Genomic DNA, 11800 nt, shown 5'->3' with positions numbered 1-11800 from the left:
GTTTTGAAAAATTATACACAATACTTTTGACCAGAACAACTCCGATCATTTACAAATTTTGGAACCACCATTTTTAAAGGTACATTGTATTCAGTTATGTCCCATTATAACTTTATATGATATGCAAGCAGGGACATTATATGTACAAATATCATGTGAATACATCCACCATTAATTATTATTTACTAATATTATTTTGTTATTGGCTGTGAACTAACTGTCAGTAGATGTGTGTACTATCAGATCTGTATTTAGTGTCTTTTTATTGTGGGGATGTGTAAGTACATTGCCAACTCCATTTTATTTTTTTGTTTAAATGTTTTTTTATAAGTATCCATCTGATGAGTCAAGCCCTTTTCATTTCGTCTCTGATTGATAGTTGTCTGATTGGCAATCATACCACGTCATATTTCATAATAATTTTTCTAAATTTTTAATAAACTTATGTCTCTACCTATCTGGTGATTCAACAATAATTACTGGCTCTTTTATTCTCAGTGATGAGCAAATATTTTTTTGAGACATGCCATTTGCTGTTGCTGTTAGAGCTAAGATGTTTGAGTCTTTCATTACAGCTCTGAGTAGCCCTAGCTTCTGGTAAGCAGGCCGAAAATCAGAGTTTCCCCAGGATAGGATGCAATGTGCTTCATCCACCACAAGATGTGTTATCTATAAACAAGTCATTTTATCAGTTGGATGGAATATTCAATATTTTTTTTCTCAGAATTTCTTTTACCGATTAACTCTTCAACCTCAAGGGTGAGTAGTCATTTTTTATTTTATTTTTTTCATACTTTTTATGTTTTTCTTTTTTTTTTCTTTCATCTGCCTGACCACAATGCATTTTCTCATTAAAAATAACATACATACATCTTCACCCCCTTTAAGGAGTTAAATGGTTGGTCCCTTTATTTTTTTTAATTTTTTTTAATGAAACTGGTTTGTTGGAATTTTGTATCAAATTACACGTTATTAAAGATACTCCTCAAGATTTTCATTGCATTACATGACAAAAATGTAAGGTTATACAGAAACTCAGACTTTTAAAAACCATTGATACAACAGTTTTTCAATTTGATGAATAGGCTGTAAGCTTCCCATACAACACAGCGGTCATTTTTAAAATCAACCAATGGAAAACAACTAATGTAAAATTCGTATCACTAACGAAATTGAAGATGAATACCATTTTATACTTGGTTCCTTTCATACAGTCTTATATATCCAAACACATTTGAAACAAATATGCTGTCAAAGTAACTCTGACAAAGATGTTTAGAGGACAAATTTCATTTTGTTAAATCATGTCCAGGGTATAGATCTGTGCAAAATAGAATTTTTACCTATTTTTTAATGTTCATGGCCAAATTGGTAAAAACTAAGCTATCATATAAATGCAGCTTGAAAATTATACCACATATGTTGTTGTAATATTATTGTTTACTCTGTAACTACTGTTCTGTGCTGTCTTTTGTTTGTCGTATATATTGTATATATTTCTGTTTGCCATGTATAATTACATGTTTCAAATTTCATGGTTAATTCAAGGTTTTATGGGAGTTTAAATGAGAAATTTCACATTTTTAGTCAGATATATATCATAATGTAAAGAATAAGAGATTTGAATAATGGGACAAATAAGAGGATAATTGTATACAGTGGTCAAAATTGAATTTCATACCAGAATTTGAAATTGAAAGTGAAATGTATAGCAATCATTTGAGCAAGGATTTGTATACTATACAAATCCTTGATTTGAGGTACATGATGTTTAAATAATTTTCCGTACCGTACTCCATATTAATTTTGAAAGTGTCATCAGACATATAGCATATATATATATATATAAATGTCTCATATTTATTTTAAATAGTGTTGGTATAATAGTACATACACGATTAGCAATATTCTTTTTCATGAGAATCTTTTTAACCTCAGGATGAACAATAGGCTCAGGATGAGATATGATATAGTTAATTCCTGCATCACCGTCAGTTAATCTTTGCACAATGAGTGCAGTCTGAAATATTTAGAAGTATGTGTTGAGTTGTACAGTTTTTAGAAAATGTGGTATGGTGGCCAATGAGAAACTGTCAACCATCAATGAAATGGAATTGATAAAAGCAACTATACAGAAGGTCACCATTTGGTATTCAGCAATGAGCAAAGTTCGCTATATTTGGTTACACATGAAAAATAAAGAATTGAACAGAATGGTGAGGTGTATGCTATAAAGATTGAAGGAAACACATTATAACCAATCGGTAATCAATTTCATTCTGAAAAACTAAAGTAACAAGTTCTTCATGCATTACAGATAACAATCAAGATGTTCACAAATTAAAAAAAAGTCTGATTGTGTCTGAAACTTGTCTGTTCACAGGCAGTACTGCACAATATCTTAGAGCAGACATTAATAATAAGAAGATTTTATATGAGGGCCAATGAGACAGGATTGTTTTACTGACTTTATAATTATAATTGTATATGAATGTATATATACAAAATTACTTTACATTCTGTAGTGTATGTCTGACACTCTTAAAAAATCTCAGAAAGTTTTAAAACCGTTGAAATTTTTCAAGAATTTATTATCGCTTTCCCAGTTTTTAAAGTAAAAGAATAAAAACCAACAGAATGAAAAAGGTTGCGATAACCCTCACTTGTCAATTAAACAAATTTTTAACTTTCTCCAAATCATCAATCTGTGATTATCATTGCAACAACAGTTAATGCAACAGTTGAAAGCACATATTTGCATGAACAGTTATTGTCAATGCCAAGAGTATCAGGACATATTCTGGGTGTAACATTAACCAAGGTCAATGTTAGCTTAATACCCAATCCCCAATCATGTATATCAAATAACTGAAAATGCCAAATGTGCAATTTATTGCAATAACTACATTAACTCCAGGCAATGAAAACCGTACTTCTCTATTTCTTCTTTCTTTGAAAGAGTTTACAATGACACAGACTCACATTAGGCTTTATAAATACAACTTGAACAAGAAAACAATAACACAATAAATTTTTTGAAAAAAACCAAAATAAAACTTTTTTTCAATACCTGTTGGTTTTTACTATTTGGATTTGGTAGGTCCTCTAAATATTTAATAATTTCATCGTCAATTACAATGGCTTTGTCTCCGAATCTAGTTTTTTGTTCTTGAATAATGCTTGTGAGGCCATTAATAATGACCACACAAGCATTTTCAGCTGTCAGAAATGGAAGAGCCTGTAAACACAAGTTCTCATGTTAAAATACACTCAAATCTTGAAAGATAAAATAACAGTAATACAATTGGGAGATTTTTTCAGCATTTAACTGAATACTCAAATAAAGAACTCTTAATATCCAGAAACAATCTATACAATACTCAAATTACTAGGAACGATTTTCTATTTCTTTTTAAATAAATGAATAAAATAAATACCGACGTCTTACATATCGAATTGATAAAAACAATGACTGTCAATGACCAGATAAAAAAAATCAATTAAAAAACTACTGAGTGTTGAAGCTTTCGATCTTCTTAAATATTTATTATCAGAACATGTCGATTCTAAATTGAAAATTAAATGATACAGCTTGAACAGAAAATATTTGGATTGTTTATTTACAAAAATAAAATAAAAGTTTGACAGCACATGAAACTGAAAGTATCTGCATTTGCCTGTATTATGACGGTTTTGCCGTATCCTGTTGGCAAAACTACTAGCACATCATTCCTCTTTTGGCATTCTGTAATTGCGGCGGTTTGTTTATCTTTTAAAAATAAATACTGTGTAGTCATCACAGAGTTCATACGCTGCAAAACACCAGAAACGTCGTCTATAGACGCAGACGACATTTTTAACTGGTACCGTTTATCGACGTTGTCAAACCAGGAACCGAAACGTTCAAGTTCAAGGCCATCATTAGCTCATACCGACCGTTAATATTTGTATATTCCGAAGGCATACTGAATGTTTTACGGAGGGGACCAACCTACGTTTACGTTTACGACCACCTTTGTGAAACACTCGTAGCTAAAATCTTCCGCTTAGCGAACGTTGAATCGTAAACGTAAATCGTTCGATTTTTTGTGAAACGATAGCCAGAGTACAGAAATTATATAAATAGCACAATGACGGGATTTTTAAGTACAGAGGCCGTCATATGTAACAAAGAATCATAAAAGGGCATATAGACCGAGCATAATAATGAAAAAATTGCAAAAATGAAAGACACGAATACAAAAATTAGCATAGAACAATAACGGGATGTATAAGTACAGAGCCACGTCATATGATACCACCAATATTAGACTAAACAGTGAAAGTAATATTCTTATTGAAAGCGACTGATCAATAAATATGTTTCAACCAGTTTAAATGAATACTTATGTAAACCTTAGAAATGCATCTTGTGTTTTCTAGGAATTTAAACATGAATACACAAATATACAATATAAAAGGTTATCATTAACCAGTTCAGTAGCTGCCTGTTTCCATGACTGGACCATTGACACGACCACACTGATGGGTAGGATTTGTGCTTCTTCATGAAGGTTGTGAATGAGGTTATAGAAGGTTGGCTTTTTGTCGTGATTCTTTTAGCTGAGGAGTCTGTGCCAGTCTTCCACGTTGTTAGTTGAACACACACCATGTAGTAACGGGATTTTTCAAATTTTAATTAGAAGGCTAGTTACCCGGAGTAAATTAAACGCGATTTAACTATTATCATAATTGGAGGGCCAAGTGAGTTTTTCTTATCACTTAGCGTCCATCGTCGTTAACTTTTTACATTTCAACTTCTTCTTGAGAACAACTGAATGGAATGAATATTCCTTATGAGGTGCTAACTAAGTGTTGTTACTTCACCCTGGGTTTTGGTGGGGTTCGTGTTGCTTATTCTTTGGTTTTCTGTGTTGTGTCGTGTGTTCTGTTGTTTCTCTTCTTTCATTTTTAGCCAGGCAATGTCAGTTTGTTTTCGATTTATGAGTTTGACTGTCCCTTTGGTATCTTTTGTCCCTCTTTTTTTTCCTTATGATGTGCTGAACATCCATCATTCAAAATGGCCGCCAGCAGGGGACATAGTTTAACGTAGGACCCTATGGGAAATGTCTTCTTTTAGAGAACCACTGAATGGAATGAAACCAAACATAGCATAAATGTTCCTTATAAAGTACTGACCAAGTGTTGTTACTTTGTAGCAGATCCATTATCCAAGATTGTCGCCGGGGGACTTAATTTAACATTGGATCCTATGGGAAATACATACAAATGTCTTTAAGAGAACAACTGAATGGAATGAAAACAAGTATAGCATGAATTTTCCTTATGAGGTACTGACCAATTGTTACTTTGTAGCCGATCCATCATCCAAGATGGCTGCTAGCGGGGGAATTAGTTTAATATACAACCCGATGGGAAATACATACAAATTCTTCTTTGAGAGAACCAATGATTGGAAGAAAACAAACATAGCATAGATGATTCTTATGAGGTGCTGACCAAGTGTTGTTGCTTTGTAGCCGATCCATTATTCAAGATGGCCGCCAGTGGGGGACTTAGTTTAACATAGGACCCTATGGGAAATACATACAAATGTCTTCTTTTAGAGAACCACTGAATGGAACAAAACTAAACATTGCATGAATGATACTTATGAGGTGCTGACCAAGTGTTGGTACATTGTAGCCGATCCATTATCCAATATGGCCGCCAGCGGGGGAGTAAGTTTAGCAAAGGACCCTATGGGAAATACATACAAAAGTCTTCTTTTAGAGAACCACTGAATGGAATAAAACCAAACATATCATGAATGCTCCTTATGAGGTTCTATCCAAGTGTTGTAACTTTGGAGCCGATCCATCATCTAAGATGGTTGCCAGCGGGGGGACTTAGTTTAACATAGGACCCACCCTATGAGAAATACAAGTCTTCTTTTAGAGAACCACAGAATGGAATGCAGTATTAAACCAAATTTGTCCTCAATCATTATTTAAGTATCGGTTATGACTTTAATCTTTTTTATATGATTTCAAAAACCCCAAGTCGAGTCAGGTGAGCGACACGGGCTCTTGAGAGTTTCTTGTTTATTCTATTATCTACAATATTCATACATTTATTTAGATAAGAATCAAGAGATTTTTTATCAGATTTTCCCGTTTAGACCATTTTTACACAAGAGTGCACACGCTGAAATTTCTCGCCTTCTTTACTAATCATTGATATTATGTTGATAGTCCTAGATATAAAGCTTTATTACAACTGTCACCTAAACTCAACATAAACCAAAAAAACTAAACATTGATCAATGAACCATGAAAATGAGGTCAAGGTCAGATGAACCATGCCAGGCAGACATGTACAGCTAACAATTCTTCCATACAGCAAATATAGTTGACCTATTGCTTATAGATTAAGAAAAACAGACCAAAACACAAATACTTAACACTGTGCAATTAGCAGTGAAAATGAGGTCAATGTCAAATAAAACCTCTGCGACTTACATATAGATCATAAAATATTTCCATACACCAAATATAGTTGACCTATTGCATATAGTATTAGAAAAAATAGACCAAACTCAAAAATTTAACTTTGACCACTGAACCATGAAAATGAGGTCAAGGTCAGATGACACCTGTCAGCTAGACATGTACACCTTACAATCATTCCATACACCAAATCTAGTAGACCTTTTGCATATAGCATAAGAAAAACAGACCAAAACACAAAAACTTAACTATAACCACTGAACCATGAAAATGAGGTCAAGGTCAGATGACACCTGCCAGTTGGACATTACACCTTACAGTCCTTCCATAAATCGAATATACAAGATCTATTGCTTATAGTATCTGAGATATGGACTTGACCACCAAAACTTAACCTTGTTCACTGATCCATGAAATGAGGTCGAGGTCAAGTGAAAACTGTCTGACGGGCATGAGGACTTTGCAAGGTACGCATATACCAAATATAGTTATCCTATTACTTATAATAAGAGAGAATTTAACATTACAAAAAACTTTTTTTTTTCAAAGTAGTCACTGAACCATGAAAATGAGGTCAAGGACATTGGACATGTGACTGACGGAAACTTCGTAACATGAGGCATTCATATACAAAGTATGAAGCATCCGGGTCTTCCACCTTCAAACTGATAAAGCTTTTAAGAAGTTAGCTAACGCCGCCGCCGCCGCCGGATCACTATCCCTATGTCGAGCTTTCTGCAACAAAAGTTTCAGGCTCGACAAAAACGAGGAACAAGCGTCTTTGGTGACCTGACGACAATGTTTCCAATCTATTTAAGATGGAAGACGATATTTTGGTCTTTTTTTTCAAAACGTTTTTACCCTCTCTGTCCTGGACGATTTTGGGGTCCCCCATAATAACAGGGATCATATCTAAACTTCGACGATACACAGTTTAAAGGTAATGGAGTATTATTTTCTACATTTGCGTCTGGACCTAGTTTTTCATCTCTTGGTTAAATTTTAATCAAGAGTTAAATAACATTTATTATTTTCTGTTGTTCGTCCCGTGGTTAAATTATATCCTCTGTTAAATCCTTGATAAAAATAGATATTATATTTAACCAACCTTTATGGGCTGGGTTAAATATTTAACCAAGGGTTAAAAGTTTCAAAATGGCAGCACAACTTTTTTTCAATATTCCAGAATGAGAAAGAGAGAAAGACCAAGATTTGAGATGGAGACTTTTTTTTTGGTGGAGCTATACTAGAAAAAGATCTTCAAAGCGGAACTAGAAAAAGACAGCACTCACAGTGGAGGAGCAGTTGTCTATTGCTCTGAGATTTTATGCGAGCTCCAAACCACTTCCAATGTCTTTGCATAAATCTATGATGTTTAAAATGGCTGCACTAATTGCTTTGGCTTTAGGCCAAATTTAACCTTTGCTTAAAACAATTGTAACCCTTGCTTAAAACAAATTGAACCCTTGGTTAAAACAAATTAAACCAAGGGTTATTTTTTTTTAAACAGCGGATACATAAACAAGTGTTAGAATCATGTTGAACAACAGAATTTTAACCCTTGGTTATTTAAACGTCGGTTAAATGTGTTAGCCCTGTGTTATATTTAACAGAAGGTTAAATTTAACCAAATGATGAACAACCGGCCCCTGGTGGCCATCAGTTTATTTTTTTTTTATTCATATTGGGTTTTGTTTCCTTCGGCAGTCTTCGGAGGTCATCTCGATGGTTAATTTAATGAGGTAGACTTAAGAAAAATACAGAAATGTTGATACAAATTATTGAGTCCATGCATTGTTATTTTAGACTTTGTAATTTGGATATATGTTTAAGTATGTTATAAATCAAATGAGAAATACCACGAAAAAATATCTAAAAATACATATGTGTGCTCTTCAAACCAGTTCGTCTTCTCTTTGCATGTGGTGGGGAGTGTCCAAAGGATTGGCAGTGGGGATGTGTCCATGTCCTGTGTCTGTTGTTTTCTTGAGCGGTTGGTGGTTCTGTAAAGTCGATCGACGACGACGGAGATGGAGAATGCGGCGGTTGACATTGATTGACTCCATGGAACATCATTCAAATAAGATTAAAGGGGGTTTATAACTGAAGACGTTGGATCAACGACTCCGCAACAAGTTTACCTTGTCTATACCACGTTTTTTCATGATAACATTCCTTACAGCTAAAGATAACTAAATAACTAATCACCGTTGTTTCAAAGAAATCCGAAAGTCCATCGTTTGTATATTGCAGATCTGTTTCCCATATATTATGAGACAATTCAAACAGTATGTAATTCAACTGTTGGCAAATGTGGTCAGGGGCGTAGCTAGGTATTTAGTCAACTGTAGGCACCAATCGGCAGGAGGTCTGGTAGGGAGTTCAGGGGCCCCGACGGAAAACGGTTTTCAGCGTTTTAGCTGCCAAATTTTATGTACAAAAATATAAAATTTACTGGTTATTTAATCATGATAATTATAATATACATGATGAAAAGTTCGAAGAATTATGAATAATGTACCATAACATCTGACTGGTGAATTAAATAACGCAGTACAATCCATAATATATTTTTTTTTATTTACAATATGTATTGCCCAGCGTAGACCAGCGTATCCCTTTAATTAAGCAGTACACCCTGTTTGGTATTATCATATCTATTTCGTTCTGATTGATATATACGTTTTACTTAATAAATACTAGTAGTACATATTGACGATCCTTCATTAAAAAAAATAGGCACGTAAACACTGATGCTACTATATAAGACAGATAATAGAACTATCCTTTTGGCTAGACATCAACCATCAATATTTTGAATCTTAAACCTTCACCCTAGACATATAACACATACAGACATAGTCGATGCCTAACAAAATTCAAGAAATTCGTATTTCTTTATATTCTCTACTGTAAAACCCCTACCAGCTTAGGAATTTTGAATAATTGTGGCCATAACACGCAGATTTGAGAGTACTCAAAATTACTGGAAGCCAGTTGATTGATTGATTTTTTTTTACATTCAGTGTCAATTATTTCTGCAAGTTCAGGACCGTTGACATTTTTTATACAATAAATAAAACTTGGAGCTAGGTCCTGTAATAGGTGTCGTCCAGGACGAAGGTCTGGAAATCTAAAATACCATGCATTGGAAAATGAGGGATTATTGGATATTTGCCTTTCAGTAGACCAACTATGAACTCCTCAAAGAGTTGCATTCTCTCTACAACTAGGCATCGGATTTAAAGTCCCCATTCTGACCAGACGTGACTGCCCGTGCGTATTTGTACATCCTGCACAGCCAAACGGACGACCAACATTGACAAGTCGGGTGAAGACAAAGTGGAAAGCTAGTTGAAAACTAACAACTAATTAAAAAAACTCATGTGTCTAAAAGAGGGACGAAAGATACCAAAGGGACAGTCAAACTCATAAATCTAAAACAAACTGACAACGCCATGGCTAAAAATGAAAAGACAAACAAACAACAGCACACACGACACAACATAGAAAACTAAAGAATAAACAACATGAACCCCACTTGAGGTTGTTGAGAAGTGAAATGATCTGAACCAAAGTTCTAGTTTATAGTTTCTATATAAGGTTGAATCGTAAAAACATTCAATTCTATCTAATATTCCATTTACTAAGGACGAGAGACTAGCGTACACATGACATTCGATAATTAAAGAGTTTTGACAACTTCACCGGCAAATAACGTTGTTTATTATCTTTTTTAATAAAAAAAAATATTTGTGAAAAAAAATATGTGTAGGCACGTGCCTGAAGTGCCTAACGGCAGCTACGCCCCTGGTGGTGTTTCTTGACCAGATCGCATTATGGCAGGGTTGATATTCTTCAATGAGGAAATCAAATTATGATGGGGCAATGAGAACGAGGTATCTAAAGGAGTTTTGATCTTCGGCAGCAGCTGATTTTGTTGATAAGTGGTTATGGTGGATTGTGTGGTGAGCAAGTAGTTAGTACGCAAATAAACAGTGGCCCATCCTACTGGCCGTTCTTGCTAATGAAGAAGTTGATACACTATCAGTATTGCTTTCAGAACAGCTACCAACAACAGGATCAAATGATGTTCCTAATCCTGTCCCATCTTTGGCGTAGTCTGTAATAATTGGCTGCTTTTGGATAGAATGTATTCTTGGCCACCAGGAAGAAGTCTTTATCGTACTTTACTTATTTTAAAAAAAAAAATTTAAGTGAACCAACACCTTGTGTGGTGATTGTGCGGTAGGGTAAAAACGAGTGGATACCGCTAGGTATTCACAGTCATCTTGAAAATAAATGATTATGTCGACAATAAAGACAACAACACTCATGTTTTACTGCATAGTATCTGTTTATTGGGTCTACATGTTTAGATAGACATCATCAGGACCCACAACAGGAGCAAATGATGTTCCTAATCCTGTCCCATCTTTGGCGTCAGATGTAATTCTAGTCAAGGTATATATGTTTGCCTAATAATATAATTCGAACATTGCCTGTAAACTACGGTTAAATCTGACCAATAATTTTCAATCCAAGTATTTTCTACCTCTGTTTAGTTCCTTGTCAATTATTTTTTTGTTCATTTATTTCTATTAAAGGTGGGATGTTCATGGAAGTAACCATGCCACATGCTCAGACTATTACCTCATGGAGGTTCATGCATCATGACATGACATACATTTCCTTGTTTGTGCTCTGGTCTAAACCAAATTTAAAGCAGTTGGTTTGTTTGGACCATAAATCTTCTGCCCAATAGGTTTTGTCTATAATAATTCAGGTTTTTTTTTCGAACTGTGGCTTCCATAGGCGATCACTTTGCACCAATTGTAATATCAAGTGCATCTTATAAATATAAAACGTCTCTTATTTAGAAGATTTCACATAATTTCTCGACTCAACTATTCTTATGTTAAAAATATATTATAATGTATTATTTTAAATTTTAATATTTCTTGAAATGTTTATGTTGCATAAAATGATCTTTAGAGTTTTTTCAGATATATGTCCTTTGATAGGGGCTATTCTTTAGAGTTTTAATGCATTTCTTAAATATTTTTATATGTCTGCTTGTATGAATTGCTTTCTGATTTGTCATTTCACCAAATGTGCAAGCCTATTCATTCTTCAAGTTGAAAATGATACATTAATGACCTTGAAATTTTGAGACTTGTTCTTGTTGGTTTGCTGTCTCATTGACCTTGACCACATATATCTGCTAATGCATTTAAATTCTGACCAAAATTCTCATAGTAATACAAATTTCTACAGCTAAACATCTGCATTCTTGAAACAAAAAGTCGAGG

The 11800-nt window shown here is 34.1% G+C and overlaps 1 protein-coding gene across 1 annotated transcript; it reads right to left on the bottom strand.

The window, feature by feature from the left end:
• Nucleotides 1–450: 450 nt before the first annotated feature.
• On the bottom strand, nt 451–3854 carry LOC139514664 (uncharacterized). Its single transcript, XM_071304164.1, has 4 exons — nt 3720–3854; nt 3071–3238; nt 1895–2020; nt 451–669 (listed from the first exon to the last, which is right to left on the bottom strand). Exons 1-4 carry the CDS (start codon nt 3852–3854, stop codon nt 451–453), a joined length of 648 nt encoding a protein of 215 aa, XP_071160265.1.
• Nucleotides 3855–11800: the final 7946 nt, after the last annotated feature.

This window comes from Mytilus edulis, chromosome 1, assembly GCF_963676685.1.
Source record: "Mytilus edulis chromosome 1, xbMytEdul2.2, whole genome shotgun sequence".
Classification (NCBI taxonomy): Eukaryota; Metazoa; Mollusca; class Bivalvia; order Mytilida; family Mytilidae; genus Mytilus; species Mytilus edulis.
The sequence above is the reverse complement of the archived record's forward strand: the minus strand, read 5'-3'. Positions and strand labels throughout refer to the sequence as shown.